The sequence below is a fragment of the Typopeltis vanoorti genome, chromosome 17 (assembly GCF_054136105.1).
Source record: "Typopeltis vanoorti isolate ZY-2024b chromosome 17, IOZ_Tvanoo_1.0, whole genome shotgun sequence".
NCBI lineage: Eukaryota > Metazoa > Arthropoda > Arachnida > Uropygi > Thelyphonidae > Typopeltis > Typopeltis vanoorti.
Genome location: NC_143565.1, coordinates 21,677,197 through 21,700,076, shown reverse-complemented (window position 1 = coordinate 21,700,076; position 22,880 = coordinate 21,677,197). Strand labels below are relative to the sequence as shown.

The following is a 22,880-nucleotide window of genomic DNA, read 5'->3' as shown; positions in this document are numbered from 1 at the left end:
TAACCACACTCTTGCCAAGTTTCCATGGATGGCCCCTGGTCCTCCCAGCACCAGTCCTGTTCTGAAAAATATCCTTGAATTAATCTTATAGAAACCCATTCAGTAATTTGAATGTCTCAATCCTATCACCCCTTTTCTGCCTATCAACCAATTTCTGCAACCCACAAATCTTCAACCTGTTCTCATAAGATTCATTCCATAGACCTGTTATCATCTTGGTCACTTGCCTCTGGATCCTCTCCACCTTCTCCCCATCAAGAAGAAACCCGGGTGCCCAGATCTGGGCACAATAGTCAAGATGGGGTCTTATCAAGGCTCGATACAGAGGAACAATAACTTGCTTGTCTCTACTCGTCAAAATATTCTTCAGTAACCAAGTGATTTGATGAGCTGATTTAGCCACTTTTGCAATGTGCCCCCTAAACTTCAACTCCCTATCCACCAACACTCCCAAATCCCTGGCCTCGTCAATCTCCTGGAGTACAGTTCCACCAATGTGGTATACTGCTGCTAATCTTTTCACCCCAAAATGCATAACCTTACACTTTGCTACATTAAATTGACATCCATTCTCATTAGCCCAGTCCTCCAATCTATCCAAATCATCTTGCAAAATTTTGACATCATGTGCATTCACTATTGATCTACCCAACTTTGCATCATCAGCAAACAAATGAATAGTTCCTCTCAGATCCTTTCCTATATCGTTAATGAACAAATTAAATAGTAGTGGTCCAAGAACAGAACCTTGCGGCACACCACTAGTCACAGGTCATCTTTTGGACTCTCTGATATCTCTCCATCAACCATCCTCCTATCCATCTCACCAATCCTATATTCATCGAAATATGCTACAGTTTACCGATTAGAATTTCATGTGGTATCCTGTCAAAGGCCTTAGCAAGGTCCAGCAGTATCACTGTATACCTTTATCCAGTTCAGCCGTCACTGTGTTATAAAACATGAGCAAGTTAGTGAGGCATGATCTACCCTTTACAGAATCATGCTGTCCCCCATACAGTATCCCATTTTCATCTATTCATTCCTATATTTTTCTCTTGACTACTTTCTCCAAAACCTTGACAACACTCCTGATATGAATAGTTCTCCAGTGGAACTATTTTCCCCTCTTTCCACCCCCTCAGGACTAACCCAGACCCGAGATTCAAATTAAACAAAATGGTCAAGGGCACTGACAATTCTTTAGCCGATTCATGTAAGACCTGAGCTCGTATATCATCCAATCCCACAGATGTATTCACATTAAGGTTTTGTACTATACTATTCACCTCCATTTCATTCACCTCAATTCCCGTATAAGCTATTGGTTCCTTCAATCCTGCAATATCACCACCTGGATGATATACTCCTGCAAAGTGCTTGCTCAGTAATTCCACTATATCAACTGATTCAGTTACCTCCCTACCATCGGTATTCCTTAAAATCATTCTGTTGTGTACATTTTTTCTTTTACTTGCAGCATATCAAAAAAACTGTTTGGGATTCTCTTTAGCTTGCGTGGTTAATTTCCTTTCATAATCCACTTTTGCTTTTCTTACCACACTAGTTACCCTTCTGGTTTATTTAGTATAACTATTTTCTTGGAAAAGGAATGGTCACAAAAGCATTTTTTCATGTTCTTTATTATGACATCAACATGAGAATATACTATATCACAATAACAACCTATACATAATTTTATAGGGAAGAAAAAAAAAATGTCCCCATCGTTTGCCAACTGTGTATTTCACTTCCCATAACAGTTTTCACTCTGAATTAATCACAGTGAGCAGACACCCATTGTATTCAAAATACGTTTTTTGTGAACATTTAATTCTTCCCTTCCTCTAGGAACAAAACCTACTTTACTACAATGAAATGTCTGCAAACATTAGCTACAATGCAGTAGGTTTTACTGTTGAGTTACAAAGTATATTATACTTGACAAGAAACTGTCTTCATTTTGAGCTCTTACCTAGAAATAAGCAAAGTCTGCACTTGAAGTATCTTCATAACTAGTTTACTCTATACAGCAGCTGTTGACGGACTCACTTCAGTTACCTTGGTATCCCATAATGTAAAAATATTATTGGCGAGGGCCACTACCCAGACTACTTTCAACCTTACTGAGGTCTCAGTGGTAGCTACACTCAGGAAGATACCCAGATGAAATCAATGCAAAAGTCATTTCCTATATACAAGTATTAAATATATCATATTAAATACTCCAGATCAAAGATAGTTGCAGAAACTTTTACTGCTGGATTACAAAGAATAGTATATTGACAAGAAATTATTCTTGTTTTTGTCTTTAACCTAAGTGTAAGTAAATAAAGTATGGAAGTGAAGTACTTCCACAATAATATAATTTCTTGTAAATATATGTGAGTATTCAAAATTAGGGTAAGGAGTTTTTAGCATTGGCCTAATGTTATAGGTATTAGGAGGACATTGATGCAGAAGGCAGTTCATTTGAGGCTATCTGGTGTAAGACAGAGGCCAACACAGCAAAATGTGTTGCTGCTATAATCTGGAGAGAGGTATAAATGCAAATATAGATGGCATGCATTGGCAATAGCACGATGAGTGCAGGTTGAGTAATTATTATGGAAAATTCCAACTATAGGGACATAAAATGGGAGAAGGAATATTCATAGGGAGGAAATGACATTATTATTTATATAGGCACTCTATGGAGTGAAAGCAGAGACCCTCTCTATCCATTAACACAATACCAATGATATATCTCCTTAAACCCATCCACTGCTGGTGTGCTCACAACCACCTCTGGCAATCCATTCCACTCATTCACCACTCTATTCAAAGAACCTAGTCCTCATACTCATAGACAACTTGCAAGTGTTTTCTTCCCTTGTTTTCCCCTACTCCCCATGCATTGAAAAAAATTTCTTCTATGTTATCTTACAGAATCCCTTTAGTAATTTATAAGTCTCTATCATATCCCCTCTTCACTGTCTATAAGCTAAACTATCCTCTTAAGGCATATTCCATAGACCTGTCACTAGCTTAGCCACTCATGTCTGAATCCACTCCACTGCCTTCTGATCATACCCTTATAAAGAAGAATAATAACCTCCCTATATTTTACTTGTCAATGTGTCTTCATCATCCAAGTAATCCTCTGAGCTATTTTGCCAACTCTTATTATTATCCTAAAACCCCATGGAGTCAAAGACTGATCTAGGAGGTCCTTTTGTCAGCTCATCATACTGTGCTTTAAACACACTGAAATTCTCTGCAGACAACACCCTCTTAGGCAGTACCGTCAACAGGGTTTAGCATAGAGGCAGCCCGCCTCATGGTACTGCTTAATAAGGGAGCTCATTGAGCCATATTGCAGTAGGCAGCATCGTTACTCAACAATTCGTGTTAATGTAGTAAGTGCAGAAAGAAGTTTTTCCAAACTTAAACTTATTAAAAAATATTTGCTAACAACAGTGATCCAAGAAAGATTGTTGGTCTAGCAACTATGTCGATAGAGGTGGACATGCCTATAATTTAAATTTAGAAGAGCTTATAAACAGTTTTATTGTGCGATATTCTCGTAGAGCAAACATTTAATTAATATTATTATGTAATCGTTTTGCATTAATGTTTCTCTTCTGATAAAAACAAAATAGCAATTGGAGATTTTCTTATATTTTTGTCTTATAATCCATCAGGGGCGATATTTAATTGTTTGCCTCAGGGCATGATCTAATCTGGTGATGGCCCTGCTCTCAGGCAAGGCATTCTAATTATTCATAACTCTGCATGCAAAAAACCTGCTTCTCATACCCTCCTTATACAGCTTTCAGGGATGACCTCTGGTTCTCCCCTGATCTCTCACCATTTTCTGTAAAACCTCTTAAACATTGATCCTCTAACAACCCCTTACTAACTTGTTGGTCTGTCATATCACCCCTCTTCTTCCTATTGTGTTGTCCTCAAATTTTGGCAATGTGTCCCCTACATTTCAGATCCTTATCCACTATCACCCCAAGATCTCTTATTTCTTCTTCTTCCCTTCACGTATTAGGCCTAATGGCCTGTTACGGAGCTATCCTTAGCTCTTCTAAGCTGTATCTGTCCCGAGGATAAGGTGGCTAGTCTATCCCTCCCTGTGTGTGTCCTATGACTGTAGCCTGTGTGTCCATGAGGCTGGTTTTCCTGCTTGTGGGATGAAAAACCCCAGATAAACTGGGGAGAGAAACCCTGCTGTCCATGCCCAAGACCAGCTAACTTGGCTATGGCTGAGAAAGATCCTTAAGCTCCTCACGTTGGTGACGGGAAGCGAACCTAGGACACTCCTTTCCCAGGGGCATATGGTGGCAAAGTGCATAGCCACTTGGCTAACTGCACCGACAATCTCCACCTAAATCTTGCAATATGTCCTCTGAATTTTAAATATCTCTCCACCTCCAGATCCCTAGTGTCATCAGTATCCTAGAAACCAGTACCATCAATATGATATGAAGTGTATAAATGGAATTTATACAGCTTCTGAGAGATAATTACCTCAGACAGTATGCAATGGAGTGGATACGAAGTTCAAGAGTGCATCAGAGAATTTAACAGTAACCAGTCTAGTTATACTGCCTCTGCTTGGGAAAGGGATCGTATAGTTTTGACCCAGGAAACTGCCAGATATGAACAGTTTTCTGTTAGAAGGTATATATATATATTTGGAATTACAAAGCAGCTGATTATAACAAGTCGATGAGTTAGCTTTCAGTAGTAACATGGCATTAAGAATTTGGATGGGAGAGATTGGTGGTGAATGGAACGGGTTCAGGGGTATTTTAAGAAATCAGTATCAGATTGTATATCCAGAGTCAGAGGAATAAATCAAGTAGGACTTGGATGAATAACATCATTAAGTGGAAGTTGCAGGAGATGGAAAGTTGTGGTGGGAGTATTAAAAAAAGAAAAAGTGATCATCATTCCAATGAGCAGTACAAAGCACAGGCAAGAAGGGTTACCATTATGGTAAGGAAGTCCAAAACTAATTACAAGAGAATGCTGGCTGATGAGACTAAAAGAAATCCTTAAGAATTATTTTGCTGTGTGGCAAGTAAAAAGAGGAATGACTATGGAAGGATGACTTAAAAAAAAAATAAACAAACTAGAGAAACAAAATTAATAACAAAGTAAGACTATTAAATGATTTAACTATATGAAATTTATAATAGAGGATTAAGATCTGAATGGTACACTGCCATTTTGGTATTCTGGGTGACTTCTTTCTTATCTAGGAGTGGGCCTTTCATTGCATAGAATAGTTTTGTTCCCTCGGTTATCCTGTTGTTAATTTCTGTGTCTAATCTACCATCTTCTTGTATATATGATCCCAAGTATTTAAAGGAGTGGACTTGTTCCAGTTGATGGTTCTCTATTTTTATTGAGTTTTGGTTGGTTTCTAGTTATGATCATTGTTTTAGTTTTATATTTATGGTCATATTCCTTTTCTTTGTTTCTTCATACCAAATGTTGATGTTGTACTGCAAATCTTCAGCTGTATTTGCTAGAATCACTACATCATCTGCAAAAAGCCATGTCTGAAATACTGGTTTCTTTCAGTTTCCTGTATCCTAGGTGGAACTTTTTTGTTTGGCATGCCTTTAAAATTTCATCCATTACTATAATGAAGAGAAGAGGGCTGAGGATACAGCCTTGCCTCACTCCTACATTTGTTTCAAATTCTTTTGATCTATTATTACAGGTTCTTACATAATTTCTGTTACTTTTGTAGAGGCCTTGTATGGCTGCTATTAAGTTATCTTGTATCTTGTTTTTCTTTAATGTTTGCCATGTTAAGTGTCTGGGAACTCATTCAAAGGCCTTTTCGAAATCTATAAAACATGCATGCAGTTCTTTTCCATATTCCAATGTTTTCTCTGATATTTGTCTAAGACTGAAGTTAAGAAACTGCATGCTTCTATTTTTTTGAAAGCCATATAGCATTTCGTCCAGTGTATCCTCTATTTGGTTCCTAAGCCTCTCTTCTAAAATATAGCTATACAATTTTCCTGGAATGCTTAAAAGTGAAATTCCTCTATGGCAGCGATTTTCAACCAGTGTGTCACGGCACATTGGTGTGCTGGAAGAGGTCTTCAGGTGTACCGCGAGATTTATGAAAACAAATTAATTGAAAGAAATAATGTCGTAATTTGCGCATTTATTTATTAGTGTCTGGTCTTCCCTCTTCTTGTGTGTAAATCAATCAAAATTATGCCTATTTTTTGCCAGATCATCAAAAAAAATTAAAAGAATATATTTTTAGTGTGCCGCAAAATTTTAATAATTAGTCTAGGTGTGCCGTATTATGAAAAAGGTTAAATATCACTGCTCAATGGTTTTCACATTTACGGTTGTCTCCATTCTTAAATATAGGGATTATTATTGCTACTTCCCAGTCTTTGGGAATAATTTCCTTTTTCCATACGACATTGAATAGGTGTAAAAAAAATTTTTATGGCTTTCGTTCCTAAATTCTTTATCATTTCTGGTGTTATTTGGTCGTAGCCTGCTGATTTGCCTAGTTTTATTTTTTTTTATTGCTGCTAACTGTTCATTTGCATGAATTTCCTCACTTTGATCTTCTATTTTGCTTGCATGTCTTGCTCTTAGGGTTCTATTTTTTCCATGTCCTACATCTTCCAATAATTCTTCAAAGTACTGTTTCCATCTTTTCATGATGTCTTCGGAATTTGTGAGTAACTTTCCATCCTTATTTTTGATAAACTTTATGGGGCATTCTTTCTCTGACCTCATTCTTCTTAAAACATTATAGAAGAGTTTTCAGTTTCTTTTAAAATTTTGTTCTAAAGTATGTCTGAAGTCTTCCCGGCATTTTCTTTTCTCTTCTTTCACTAAGGTTTTAACTTGACTTCTTTGATTGTTGTATAGTTCTCTATCAACCTGCAGCTTTGATATTATATATCTCTTCCACAATTGTTTTTTTTCTTTTTGATTTCTTCTTTTAGTTCTTCAGTCTATCAGGGTGTTTTATATTTCTTCTGTTTATTATTTAATGATACACCACAAATTTCTTTGCTTTGTTTCTAGAAGAAGTGTTTTGAACCTGTACCATAGGCTTTCTATATCTTGGTCTTCATATATATCTCTTTTTCTACTTCTATCATCTTCTCTTCTATTTTACTTTTATATTCAATGGCTGTTTCTTCTTTCTTTAGTTTGTAGTTCTTTATCTTAACATTTATTTCCTTGCTACTTTTTCTATATTTTACAATTTTCATTTTGTGTATTGTTTCCAATACTAATAAGTAGTGGTCACTGCCTATTTCAGGAACTCTATAGACTCTTGCATTTTTTGTATACTTCCGGTACAATCTGCTTATGATGGCATAGTCAATTATAGATTTTTCATTTCTACTGGGCTCTTCCCTGGTAAACTTATGGATTTCTTTATGCTTGAACATAATATTTGCTATTACTAAATTATTTGTAAGGCAAAGAGTTATTATTCTTTCTCCATTATTATTCTGGGTTATTTCTCCTTGTGATCCCAACACTTGTTTCATTTCCTCACCTACTTGATTCCCTACCCAGCCATTAAGGTCTCCTAGTAGTATGATATGTCCTTGAACTTTTTCAATTTCTCATGTACCTTTTTCCTCGCTTTGTCGTGAACCATTTAGGCAATTCGACTATCTCTTTGTTCTTTCTTTTAATGGGTGAAATTTTAAGGTGTGTAGGGAATTAGCCTTCAGCACCCGAGTCTGGTGGTGGGGCTGCCATCTTCGAGGCCCCCAAACCGGCCTATGAGAGGTGCTATCCTGTTCGTCCGCAGGAGGTATTTTATTTCCCTCCTACCCTTCATAGTAAACTATAAGCATTCCCCGATCTGCCACCAGGGAACCCGCCCGATGGGGGGGGTTACAGGTGTCCCCACACGGGATTTTCAAGATTTTATTCAGTGCAATGTGTGTGTGAAATGCATTCGTTGAGAAAATTAAAGGATATGTGAAAGGAAATTAAGTGTTTCAAAAGTAAGTGTCTGTTAGGGACAAATTATTTGATTTTGTTCATTTGATACTGAAGCAGATAAAACAGTTGAGTTACTGAGTGAGCACTTTGCAAGGGTACATTATCCTATTAAGGTTACTTACTGCTGTTATATGTGATGGAGACTGATGTGGAATCAAAGGTGGATGAATTGGGGATGCTTAGAATATTGTATAATTTCAATGTTCACACAGATGTGGAATTAGATGGGATATCAGCTCGGATTTTGAAAGAATGTGCAAAGTAATTGGCAATGCCTCTGACTAGGCTCTTTAATTTAAGTCTCAGCTCTGGTAGAGTTCCAAGGGAGTGAGAAAAGAGGGCAAAATTCCTTGCATAAGGGAGGTTCTAAGACTGCAGTAGCAATTTATAGACCAATCAGTATCTCATGCATGGTGGTAAAAGTACTGGAAAAATTGGTCAAAAAGAGAATTCAAGATGAGGTGGATGAAAATATGACACTGTATTTGGAGGAAACATGGGTCAGTCATGCTTCAGTAATTTACTATCTTTTTATAATAGAGTAACAGCTGAGTTAGATAAAGCTACATGATGATATTGCACAGGCATTTCACAGAATACCACATGGAACTCATGCAAATTAGAACAAATGGGGATGGACATAACACTGGTTAAGTGGACATGAGGGTGGCTGCCTGAACAGATATCAAAAAAGTGGTATATGGTGGGGCAGAATCAATGCAAAAACAGGTAACTAGTGGTGTGCTGCAAGATTCAGAGCTGGGAAGGTTGCTGTTTAATTTGTACATAAATGATATAGGAAATAACCTGAAAGGAAATATTCAGTTGTTTGCTGATGATGTGAAATTAGATAGAGTAATAGTTAATTAAGGCAATATGGAGAGCTTGCAGGCTGTCAGTATGGGGAAAACATAATGGGTGTCAGTTTAACGTGGAGAAATGTAAATTTATGCATTTTGTGAAAAATAGATTACAAGCTGTCGTGTATCATATTGTGGAAGAATGACATTGTAGGATAAAAATCGGAATGGAGTGACTGATGCAGCGGACATAGTGGAGTTGTTCAATGAACACTTTATTGGAGTATTTCATCCTGGAGAAGTAAGTTTTAATACTAGAGGGATAGGTCAGGTTCAAGGTTTAAAGGTGCAAGAGGACAGTGTGTTTGAAATACTGAAACACAAATACTGTGGGACTGGATGGTATTTCACCATGGGTTTTGAGAGAATGTGCTAAAGAACTAACAGCTCTGTTAACCTGGCTATGGAAACCTTTCTTTTAGTGTTGCACAGTTGATCAGTATTCATTTTAGAAATTATGGACTTTACAACCATGTTATAAATAACTATTTTAATTTCCCAACGTTTCAACCTTCATATTAAGGTCATCATCTGGAGTATATACAAGGACAAGCTGAGTTACATTTCACACAGTAAGCTAAAGAAACAATGATTTTATCACCGGTTATTCTACTGGCATGACCTCTAGTGAAAAAAAAAAAAAAATAATACAGATAAAGTTAAAAATTAATTAAATATAGGCAGCCCTTGGTTTATGTTGGTTCACAATAACGCTGGATGTCTGCGCATGCTTTCTTACTGTATTGTTGTCTGACTGAGAAACAACGCTAGCAGGCACTCTAGTGTTTTAGTGTTTACTGAGCTACTATGATGTATATGTATCAAATTTAGTTTTACTGTTGAATCTACCTAATTGTTCTATTTAATTTTATTTTACATAAATATGTATTTAAATTGATAAAGTACATAATTACATACGATGTCTGATAAAAAAAGTGCAGAAAAGTTAGCAAAACTTGGTGTTAAGAAGGCGCAGAAATCAATCATACTTGAAAAGAAGATGGAGGTGATTCGAAGAATGGAAGATGGGCAGACTCGTGCTAATGTCTGTAGAAGTATGAACTTAACCTCCATTGACTGTTACTACAATTATAAAAAATTCAGATAGAATAAAACAGTCTGAGCAACAATCTACGGTAGTACTAAATGCAACACGCGTAAGTTATAGCAGGGGTAAACTTCATGAGTGGATGACTTGAATCAGCAAGACATTCCTCTGATGCAGGCTGTTATAACTCAGAAAGCAAAAACAATTTTTGAGGATCTTAAAAAGACAGATGGAGCAAAGAAACATTTTTAGGAAGCAAAGGTTGGTTCATGAGATTTAAGTCTGGAAGTAAGTGCCATAGTATCAAATGGTGTGGTGAGGCAGCAAGTGCAGATGTTGTGGCAGCGGCTGCTTTTCCTAAAGAATTTCAAGACTGTGTAGAACAGGGAAGTTATCCTCCTGATCTAATTTTTAATGTTGATGCTCTACTGGAAAAAATTGCCATCACGCACCTTCATTTCCTGTGAAGAACATTCCGCTCCAGGTTTTAAAGCTGTAAAAGATAGACTTGCGCTTTTGTTGGGTGCAAATACCTCCGGAACTTTGAAGCTTAAATCAATGTTGGTGTACCATTCACAGACATCACGTGCCTTCAAGGGTCTAAAAGCCATGCTGCCAGTCTATTGGAAATGGAACAAGAAAACTTGGGTTACGCAAGATGTTTTTATAGATTGGTACACAAATTATTTTTGTCCTACCGTGCTTCGCTTCTGTAAAGAAAATGATTTGCCAGCCAAGGCATTGTTTTTCTTGGATAATGCCCCTGGACATCCTCAAAACCTTACTGAAGTAAGAACACCATTGGATGTCAAGGTTGTCTACATGCCCCCAAACACATCGCTTTTGCGACCGATGGATCAGGGGATTATATGAATCTTCAAAGCCTATTACCTCCGTGTAACATTTAGGTCAAATGGTAAGAGTCTTGGACACTTCAGGAAAAACTATTAAAGACTATTGGTGGTCATTCGATATTTTGAAGGGCATTAACAACATCAGGGCAGCTTGGAACGAAGTGTCAGCAAAGTGTTTAAAAGGAGCATGGTGAAAACTTCTTCCAGCATTTATGCATGACTGTGAGGAATTAAAACAAGAGGAGAATGTTATTGAAGACGTTACAAAGCTTGCACGAGAGGTTAGATTGGACAATATTACAGCTGAAGATGTGGCAGATGTCTTAGAGAGCCATGATAAACCGCTTACCAATGAAGACTTAAAAGAATTAGCCGAACAATTAAGTCAACATCCAAAGGAGGAGAAATAAAACGAAGAAGGTCCTCTGAGAGATATAAAAACAGCCAATTTACAGCATATCCTTGCAAGCATAGAGGCATTGACTGATGAACTCTGTGAAATGGACCACGATTGGGAACGGAGTGCGAACATAAAAATTAGTGTAATTGCATCTATTTGACCTTCCACTGAACTCCTTAAAGAAAGAAAAAGAAAATCTAGGCTTTAAAATACTTTAAAATAAGATACTTTTTTTTTAAAAAAAATGCAGGTGATCTAAAACCAGGAACTTCAACATAGAAATGTGTAATATCTTTTCGAAGTTTCATATTTTTTGGATATAATTTTGTTTTTTTTTCGTTATTAATAATTTTATTTTCACAAATATATATGTATGTATTATCAAAGCTTTAAATATAATAATGTTACACATACTTCATGTGCATATTTTTTGACTGAGCGGAATATAATCTTGTACCTCCCATTAAAATTGGGTTCGTTTTACTCCAATTTGGTTTACGCCCGTTTTTTCAGGAACGGAAGTGAGGCGTAAAGCGAGGGCTTCCTGTATTTAGAAACTACATCAAAGCTAAATTCTATTTAAGATAACATGAGAGAAGCATTCTTTCATATAGATGATTTTCTTATAGTAACAATGATGTCCTATTTTTAACCAGAATCTTCTATAATCTAGAATCTAATAATTCAAATAATCTAACATTCTATAATCCAGAAATCTTAAATGTAATATAACAATCATGTTAAAAATAGGACATCATTGTTACTGTAAGAAAATTATCTATATGAAAGAATGTTTCTCCCATGTTATCTTAAATAGAATTTAGCTTTGATGTACTTTCTAAATAATTAATTAATTTTAAATTTTATCTGTATTTTTTTTTTTTTTTCACTAGAGGTCATGCCAGTAGAATAGCTAGTGATTAAGTCATTGTTTCTTTAGCTTACTGTGTGAAATGTAACTAAGCTTGTCCTTGTATATTTGTATATGTTCCAGATGATGACTTTAATATGAAGGACGAAACGTCCCGAAAAATTAAAATAGTTATAATATGGTTGTAGAGTCCGTAATTTCTAAAATGAATCTGGCTACAGAAAAGGTACCCAAGGAATGGAAGGAAGGAAGGAAGGTAAAAAAGTGCCATTGCATAAGGGTGGTAGCAGACTGGAAGTGTTTCATCAGTAGTTAAGATCTTGGAGAAATTAGTGAAGGACCATATATGGCATTGGCTAGATGAAGGTAATGTTATCTGTGAGAGTCAACATTTTCTTAAGAGGCACTCTTCCTTTAACAATATGATTGCCTTTTATAATAAAGTAATAAGAGCAGTTGATTGATGAGGGAAAGGGATCTACTGCCATTTTTTTTTGGATTTTGCAAAGGCATTTGACAGGGTGATAAGCTGATGTTTAAGTTGCAGCACATGGGATTAGATGTTGGGTTAGTCAACTAGATTCAAGATTGCCTGTCTGGTAGGTATCAGAGAGTTGTATATGGTGGGGTAGTATCAAGGTGGCAGAAGGTTAAAAGTGGGGTCCCACAGGGCTCAGTACTGAGACTTGTATTGTTTAATCAATGATATTTTGAATGGATTGCAAGGGGATATTCAGTTGTTTGCAGATGATGTGAAGCTGGGAAGGGTTATTACTAATAGTTCAGATGTGGTAGCCCTGCAAGAGGATTTGAATAAACTAGACAGATGGGCAAATGAATGGGGATTTAGGTTTAATGCAGCAAAATGTAAAGTCTTGAAGTTTGGAATACATCGATGGGAAACTGCATACTCGATTGGAAGAGCTGTACTGTAGGAAGTAGGGAGACAAGAGATCTGGGGGTGATGATTGATAGAAAACTGAAATACAGGGAACATATTGCAAATGTCGTGAAGGTATTTCACCCGTCAGAGGGACGCTGACTTGCAGAGATAAAAGAGTTATCACTCCATTATATAAGACCCTGATCAGACTATTGTTCTCCAATTTGGTCCCCAGGATTTGAAGGGGATAAATTAACTGTCTAAAGGGTATAGAGGCAGATAACAAGGATGGTTTAAGGACTTGCACTGTTAGTTCTGAGGATTGGCTGAGGGAACGTGGATGGACTGCAAAGTTTGGTAGATAGGAGTGGTGATATGATTGAAGCTTTTCAACTGTTGAGAGGTAGTTACAGGTTTGACAATGGGAAGTTCTTTCGCTTGGTGGAACAGCCAGAAGGAGCAATGACAAGGGGACCATCCCTGGAAGTTACTAAAGGAAGCTGTGAGCAAGAGGGGAAGGAGTGGTTGAATTATTTAATGCATTGCCTAATAGAGTGAGAGCAAGAACAGTCAATGAATGGTATGATATACTTTGTGTTTTCTAGGAAGGACCTCCCACGATGAGTCTTTCGACTTCACAGAGGCCTGAATAATAATAATAATAATATTGATGGCACTGTACTCCAGCAAATAGATCAAGCTAGAGATGTAGAGGTAGTAGTAGACAGAGTTTAGAGGACATATTGTTAAGGTTGCTAAATTAGCCCATAGGATTACTTGGCTGTTAAAGAACACATTAACATGTAAAGATAAGGAAGTTGTAATTCCTCTTTATAAGGCCTTGATACACCCACATCTGGACTATTGTGCTCAAGTCTGGTACCCCAGGTGTCTTGGAATGAGGAAGCAGAGGTGAGTGGCCTGTGGAATATTCTCTATGAGAATAGATTGAGGGCGTGTGGATTGCGGAAGTTGGTTGGTATGAGAAAAAAGGGGAGATATGATAGAAACATTTAAGTTGCTTAAATGGTTTTATAGGATTGAAGAAGTGGAAATGTTTCAGCACTTGGCTAGGGAGACCTGACCAAGGTCATCCTAGAAGTTGAATAAAGGTGTGATTTGTATGGGAATGAGAAACTAGAAAGAGATAGAGAAAACTGTGAAAAATTTGTATCCTCCCTAGAAAATGATATATACAAAATATGGCCCAATTGTGTATAAAATATAAATAAAAGCACATGAATGCAGATGTAAGAGAAACTGCAAATATAAATTGCAAAATAGATTTAAATGAAAGATGCCAAGAAATTATATTCTTAGTTTCATCCTTTATCCAAGTGTAAATCATCCTTATGATGAAGTTGCATCATAAGCAAACAAAGTTTGCACATGATGCAACTTCACGACTAGGTTACTTGTATATACTTCAGAGGCTAATTAGTATCCTCTAATGTAATGCACATATCCTTATGGACATGTATAATGCTATGCATTATAGGAATGGCCACTACCCAGATCCATTTCGATCTTTATTGAGGTATGTTAAAGAGATTTAGAGAGTGATCGTGTAGAGCACTTTCTAATTGTGACTGAGTGAAACTGAAGGAGCTTTACTTAACTTATCACTGTGGGACAGGATATTCAGTGGTGGCTCAACTGTTTTGCCTGCCTGGTTGGCCGAGTATCTGCTCTCCAGCCAAAAGGTTGTGGGATCGAATCATGTCATGGGCGGTTGTGATTGTCTGTGAAAATACTAGTGGTGGTGATTGGCATTGGTGTAGATGATGAAAGTAGTTGCGGTTCGTTGTAGATGGTGGATTGAGCAGTGGAGATAGAGTTGTAGAGTAGGTGCCTTCCCTCGATGAGTCTTTGGACTCCCTGGAGGTGTCGTAATAATAATACAAGATACCATCAGTGGACCAGACCCAGAAGATATATCAGTATTGTCTTGGGTCTTTTGTGTTTGCAGTGTTAAAGCTTTATAATTTTGTTGGTGATGCCATCTGGACCTGGAACTTTTTAATTGTTGAGATGCTTCATGATGTTCATTATTTCTGCTGAAATAGTAGGAATGATGCATTTTCAGTTGTTCATTTAACATTTAAGGTTCATTTAACCTATGAACTTTGTAGATGAGGTTATTGTTTATGTTTTCATATGATGGTCTACATTGCTTTTCCAGATTGAGCTTTGGCTTTTTCCATATCAGTGTGTGAAATACTGTGTTTGGCTTGCATTTGGCTGGGGAGTGACTTACGTTTGGTATGAAGGGTTCACAGGAATTTCCAGATTGTATGATCCTCTGGGTTGGGTGCTTTTAGCTTGTTTTCCCAATTCCTGTTTTCCGTGGTTTTGAAGTGCTTCTCTGACTTGACTATTCATGGTGTATATATTTTTTCGTCTTGTGTTGTCGTATCTCTTTTTGGCTTTATTTTTTGTTCTAATTAGGCCCATGATGTCCTCTGGAAGCAAGCTGGTTGTGTGGGTGATTGTAGCTTTGGTGACTGCTGCTAGCGCTTTGTTGATTTCATTTGTTAAGTCATTCACAGCTTCATCTATCTCTTCTTTTTGTGGATGATGAGTGCTGGACCAATATCTACTGGGAGAATTTAAGATAGCTTGTCCCATGCTATGAAGAAGTGCGTGTGTGTGTGTGGGGGGGGGTGAGAGTTGATCTTGAGTGCTGAGTTTAAGCGAGATGAGGTTGTGGTCTGACGCTAGCTCATTGATCGTCTCTAGTTGATACTGATGACAACAATGTCTAGTACATCTGATCTGCCATGAGGGTTGTGATGAGTGGGATCACTAGGTCCTACTACTACAACTAAGTTGTGTGTTGTATAGCTGTTTAGAATGCAACCATTTCTGTTGATAGTGGACCTGAACCACGCTGTGTGTTTGTTGTTTGTCTCCTGCTATGATGGTAGAGTCTGTGTATCCAAGTCTGACATTAGCAGGAGGGGGTTGCTTGAAGATGTGTAGGCTGCGTATATCTTGAGACTGTCAGCATTGTTGGTGTGCACCTCTATGCCAGCTGCTCCAGGTTGATGGGTTGGTTATGGCATTGTGCTTTAGATAGGTTTTGATGTAGATGTGGTACTTTCACATCTGGTGCCGAGTCTGCTCATTCGGTACATGGAGTAATCTCTTAGTTTTGGTATATTTGCAGGTTGGAGGTGCATTTCGTTGATTAGAATTATGTCAGGATTGTGTCCGTGTGCAAAACTCTTGTGGCAAGACCATTGGCATTCCAGGAAGCGATTAGGGGGGAATTTGGTTGGATTTTGTTTTTTTTTCATGACTGAGGGCTGTCAGAATGGAATGGATTCCTTGCAAGAATCTCTTCGTGGAAGATAGTAATGGGCTGGTTTTGCTGAATTCATGGAGCATGATGGCTAGTGAGGCAGTCAAGATTGCTGCAAGGTTGGGGCTTGTTTTGTAATTAGGAGCTGTACTCTTTGATCTCACTGCTTTTGCATAAGTTTTGATTGGAGATTGAATTCTTTCCTGAGTTATCAGGATTGGATTACTGGAGTATGATCACTCTGGTTGCTTTGAGTGACATTGAGAGGACAGTGGCTGGGTGGGGCAGTAAGAACCACCCAGTCACTGCCCTCTCAATGTCACTCAAATCTGTTTTGGGGTGTTGTTAATTTTGACCAGCAATAGTGGCATTGGATTGGTTTTTTGTAGGTTCTGTACATCTTGCTTACCTTAATCGGAGTTAATCCCTGGTTGAAGAGGTCTGCAGTGATCTTGTCAAATGTGATGCCCTTGGAGCATCACCTTTAGATTTCTTTCACTACTTAGTACTGTAGTTTAGAATTGTCCATCATTTGGTCATCTGTCTGTATTAAGCACTAATGATAGGTTGAATTTTTATCCCGTCATTTGTATTTTTGGCCCAGGAGTAGGTGATACTTTGTTCCCTGATGATCAGTGAAACTGAGGTCCACTCTTCTTTTTCTCATAGCATTACTGGCATACCCTTTCCCTGTTGCTTGAGACATTTTTTGCAAAGTCCCCCTCCATGTGGTCACCATCAGTTCTGCTTCTCTTGCTGGAGTATTCCTCCTGAGAGCTCATCTGTCAGGGCTCAGTAACCCTCTGCATCCCCCTCAGGTTTGTTTGAGCATACTTTAGGAAACCCAGCCACTAGGTCTCAAACTTCTTTAACAGTTTCTTGAACAGGTCAATTGCTTGGTTTCTGACCAAATGTTGGATTATATCATCTGGGTTTGTTTTCCATATTAAGTATATATAAAGTCTTACCTGCAGTTCAGCAGCTGGAGTTTAGAATTGCCTGTTGCCAGCTGTGGAAACACTTGAGTTACTCTGAATCTCAAATGTTATCCAGTTTTTTTTAAAAATAGTATTTAAAATGCACCAACTTTGTACAAACAGAGTGCTTTGAATTCACTAATACAATTATTACACTTCATAACATCAGTCAATACAATCTAATCACAATTCAAACACAACATTATTCTCAATTAATAATCAATGAATTGAATCTCAATCAATGAAATCAATAAATTGGTCATCTCAACAGGGTGGAGCATAAAGCTTTTATAATCCCTGCTATCTGATAAGGATACTGTGAAGAGGAAAATTTTGTATTTGTAAGTAATTTATCATTTTATTTTTTACCAATTATAGTTTACAAATAATTAATAGCCCATCATTTGTAATATTTCTTAATGGACAACTTTAAAGTTTAGGAGCATGCAATAAATATTTTCAATATGCTACATATATCTTCTCACCCTCTTGTATCAAAACATTCATCAGCTTTTAATGATCAAAGTAAATTATTTTAATAATTTTGGAAGTAGTAGCATCGCCCAATTATATTTTCTTGTCAGAATGATTCTGAGTATGTTGGGTGAATCCAGATATTTTTCGTGACAAACGAAAAATGTCATATCAATATATAATAAAATGTAATTTTAGTTCTAGACCATAAGCTCTTAATACAACTGGAGTGATACTAACTGTGCTGGAGGATTTATTAGTATGGAGTATTTTTTAATGTTCTTCTGATGAAAGACAAGAGGAGGCATACTATGTTTTATTTTTTGGAATAGTAAGAGGAGATATGTGTTGGTAATCTAAACAGGGATTGGAGAAAACTGATGCTTAGGAAGTAGAATACTACCACTGTTTTCCCATTGAGATGGGATGGAGGATTGAGAGAGAGGAGAAACATAATAGGACAGAAGTTTTGTCCAACGGCCTTTGCAAGTGACCAGAAGGCTTAACTGCCATTTGAACACAAAGCAAGCATCAGTAAAGTTGGAAACAACAGACTTATAAAGTATGATGGAGTAAGTGAAAACAAGGACTCATAATGGAAAGGCACTCTACCCCACACATTTTACATCTCTCCTACTTAATCCTCTGACTACATTACTATCACCATTAACGCACATTGCCAGTTATCTGTTCTAATGATACATGCCTCAGACCTCAGTTATCTTTAAGATTGGAAACCACACAAGGATTCATAGGCACCTATTTAATATTATTATGTGACACTTTCAAGGAGTCCAAAGACTCATTGAGGGGAAGGCACTTACTCTACAAGTCTGCTTCCACCACTTAATCCACCAACTACAGCAAACTACCATTACCATCATCGCCTAAATCAACACCCATCACAACGACTATTATTTTTGTATGTAAATTGCATGGTCTCAAGGTTGATTTTTCTGTATGCTGTATGAAAAATCCTAGTTTCTGGAAAAAAAAATGCTACCTCTGTATGAGATTGGCTAACTTGCCTTCAGTTGAAAAAAAAAGATTCCTCTTGTCATGATGAGATAGTTTTTTCACAGCAGAATAAAAAATATTTCCATAAATTTTCACAAATAATATTTCCATAAATTTTCACAAATAATAAATCTCAAACCATTTTACCTACTTACCTGTCCCAAGGCCTTACCTATCTTCTGGTACTACAATTCTGTTGCTCTCAGTTCTCCCAACCAGTCATCCCTTTCTTTTGTTATACATTGAGATGAAAATATTTTTATTCTTAGCTTTCTATTTCTTTGTCAGTTTATGTCTCTGATCTATATATGGTCTTGACATTATTATTGAAGATCATTATTTTGGTTTTATTAGAGCAGGAAGCTATGATAAATTTAGGAAACAGATTGGATGTGCAGTAGCTTAATTAGTTTAAGGGGAGAGAAATCAGTGCCTCAGACTTGGTACAGAATCAATTATTTATAGCAATGTCAGATTGTATTCCTAAGGCTCAGATGATAAATTAGGAGTGAAATGGATGAATCACAGAATTATGCAGGAACTTCTGAGAATGAGGATGTTAGAGAGGAGATATAAGAACAAAATATCCCCTCAGCAGCATCAGGCTAGGAAGGTGACAAATGTAAAGAAAGATAAACTGATATATGAAAAGAGATTGACTGCAGCAAGGCAAAAAACTCTAGAGAAAGGGAGAATATGGAAGACTGACTTTTAGTTGCTGGAAATGGAACATCACATCTGCTGAAGATAATAGTCGAAACGTTCAATGAGTATTTCGTGCAGGGAGGGTTAAGTTGTATTGAATAGGAAGGTATTTAGAATATTAAGTAATTTTCATGTTAATAAGGATGTTGGACAAGATGGGATTTCACCATGTGTATTACTAGAATGTGCAAAAGAGCTGACAGTGCCCTCGACTTGGTTCTTTGATAGAAGTTTTGTGAAGATATTAAGAGAGGCTGTTTAGAAACAGAATACAAACCTGGATAGATGATAATGGAAATATTTCTAGAGAGCAGCATAGGCCTGTTAAGGGGTCTTGATTTAGTAACACAGTATAAATGAATAATGAATTGGCCAGATTTTTATATACTCTGAATTTATCTAGATCAGTGTTTCTCAACCTTTGTGATTTCGCAGCCTAGTAAATTTTTTTATAAGACAAGGGAACGGTCCCAACAAATTTCCTCGTAAACACCTTTCAATTTTTTTTTTTTTTTTTGTAGGCTCGAGGTGGTTGATTCACTATTTGTTGCATCAGACACCTTCAATACGAGATTTCTTAACACCAAAATTAAACAAAGTTCCTTGTCTCTTATATTAAAATTAAAATCTGGGCCTATTACGTTTAAACAATCAAGGCACTCAGGTTTCGAAACAAGAACAAGCACATATACACTGAATTGCGCACTTACGAAGAAACAGTATTACTAGATTTGAGAACCGGATGCAGACTGCCTTGATCTTCAATTTCAGTGGAAAAGTTTTCTTTATACTTCCTTCCTGATTGTCACTGACATTTGCAACACAGATGTTATTCCGTTGTTTTGAGAACAGATAACACGCCGCCCATTGTTGTAATCGGCTTGCAGGCAATTTTTATGACCGATCATAAACAGCGGCATTTCCTTTCCCGAAGTTGAAAGATTTCGATGTGTGAAAAAATTCCCAAATACTTCCATGTTTAAAAATACGCGGCTTGGTCACTGATATTTGCTACATAGATGTTATTCAGGTGTTTTGGGTCTGAGGTTTTCGACACATTCACGAATGTTATTCTCCTCAGAATATTTCCACTATAAAATATTTATTCATTAATTCTGTTTCTTTAACAGTTGTGCAGTGATTGTTAATAACTTTTTTTTTTATAGTTATTAGGCTTTGGCTTTTAAAATGAACATTCAACACTTCTGATAAAAAAAAAAAACTTACGCGCTTAATATCACAAACAAAAATCGGGAAAACGAGATATTCAGAAATAAAGCGGCGCCTTGCATGTATATCTAATTCCAGTCTTTTGGCATCATAGATTATGATGCCAAAAGACTGGAAATCGTAATGAAAGGTCAGCCGGCGGGAACAAAATGTGATTTCGTTCAGTTCTAATGGTCGGAAATTTTCATTAAATTATTACACTAGGGAACTAAACAATGAAAACATTAATGTTAATCGGTCATGGTTAGTGTATTCTAAAGAAAACGATTCTGTATTTTGTTTCTGTTGCAAGTTGTTTTCAGTAATAAAATTTCACTCGCTACTGACAGATGATGATTTTTGGGCATTTATGAGCTATACGTAAGCAATATTTTAATTTTACGAAGTCATTAAAATTTAGAGGGAAGGAACGGCAAAATACGATATTACACAGGACAAAAATTCCAAGGTCGGTACTGCCTCCAAAATTCCTCCGCGGGCATGCGCTGATTTGTGTGCAGTTATCAGAAGCATTTACCCCAGGGGTGCGCCGTACACAGCGCCAAAGAGGAGGAAATACTTTAAAAAACTACCACTAATTAAATGGCAACATTAAATAATTTTTTAGAATGAAGCACCTACAGAAAGTTGTACGTATGATAATCCCTTTATCAACATTTGGTGGCCCTGAAAAGGGCCTTTTTTTTTTTTGAAGATGCTCAACCACCGAAACCATATAGGGTCTTTCCCTGACGTTTTAGAGCATATACGACATCCATAGCAGTTACAGTCTTCCTTTTAGCATGCTCAGTGTAGGTAACTGCATCTCTGATGACGTTTTCCAAGAATACTTTCAAAACGCCTCGAGTTTCCTCATAGATTAGACCTGAAATACGCTTGACACCACCACGACGAGCGAGACGACGAATAGCAGGTTTGGTAATACCTTGGATGTTATCGCGAAGAACCTTACGATGACGCTTGGCTCCTCCTTTTCCGAGACCTTTACCGCCTTTTCCTCTGCCTGACATCCTGAAAATTGAAAAGCTCAGTACTTACTTTCAATGAACCTTAAACTGCTGCCTAGAGAACACTAACCGGCGCCCCCCCGGGTCACTCATATATGTAAGGTGTGTGAGAACCTAAATGAAAGCTTCTACGTTATACTCTATGACGTCATGATTTTCTTTCTCCACACCTAACATCTATACCATCTTTGTAACTGAAAGTTTAAAGAAAATATTAAATTTGAATGTTTTATCGACATTTGATATAATATGTTTCTTATATATTATTCGAAGTATAAAATAATTTCTTATATTTTTTTTCTTTCACATAGTACTATTATTTGCAAAATCTTAATTTGACGTGAAAACGATGTTTGCTATCAAGTTGATGTGAATGAAACATATTTTTTATCCAAAAAACAGAATATTCTTTATTTATAAAACGAAATAATTTTTCAGTGCCTTTCACTAACGTCTGACATTTACCGATATTCGAGTATCCCCAAGGAGGTCTGAACACTTAGCTGAAGCTATTATTCTTGGTATACTTATCATATTTTCCACAATTCATTCATTCATTCTGAGAGAGAAATTTGTATTCAGTGTGATTTACAATAAAAGAATTTCATAGAATAGAGAGTAATTTTTTCAATACTTGGGAGGAGAGAAAAGAGGTCATAATTGAAAACTGAGTAAAAATATTGGGAGCAAGGTTTAGATTTCTTTGCTATGAGGGTAGGGTTGTTAGATTTCTTGGTTGTCACACAGGACCGGATAGACGAGATTTTGATAACCAAAAAAAAAAAAAAAAACATTTCTTTCTACAAATATCACAGTCACGAGATTCTTTATTTTATATTTTATAATACAACTCAACTAGAAAAAAAATCACAGAGACAAATAAAACATTCTTTGTTTTATCAAGATTCTACAACTCAACTAAAAATATCACAGTAACAAATATAAAAATACTTTTATTTATAAAGATCTTATAACTCAACTAAAAAAAATCACAGTAATAGATATTAGATTAAAGTCAAGTTACTTGACTTTATACTTGAATCAAGTATAACACAATATTTAAAGAAAAGAAAATCATGAAAACATTTTTTTTTAATTATAACTATAAAGAAATAATACCATGGGCTTATTTTAACTATTTAAAAATCACAAAACTGATATTAATTATTTTTTGTTTTAATTAAAATATTACTCTTTCTTTTTTTGAACATATCACTAGATTTGGCCATTTTCAATAGAA

General features: G+C 36.6%; 1 protein-coding gene across 1 annotated transcript; it reads right to left on the bottom strand.

The window, feature by feature from the left end:
* Positions 1-21,331: 21,331 nt before the first annotated feature.
* Positions 21,332-21,643, bottom strand: LOC150097219 (histone H4). The gene has a single exon (XM_090407217.1). It carries the CDS (start codon positions 21,641-21,643, stop codon positions 21,332-21,334), a length of 312 nt encoding a protein of 103 aa, XP_090263343.1.
* Positions 21,644-22,880: the final 1,237 nt, after the last annotated feature.

What these genes read in the sequence shown, in the direction of transcription:
- LOC150097219 (XM_090407217.1), bottom strand. Translation starts at nt 21,643, where the DNA reads ATGTCAGGCAGAGGAAAAGGCGGTAAAGGTCTCGGAAAAGGAGGAGCC.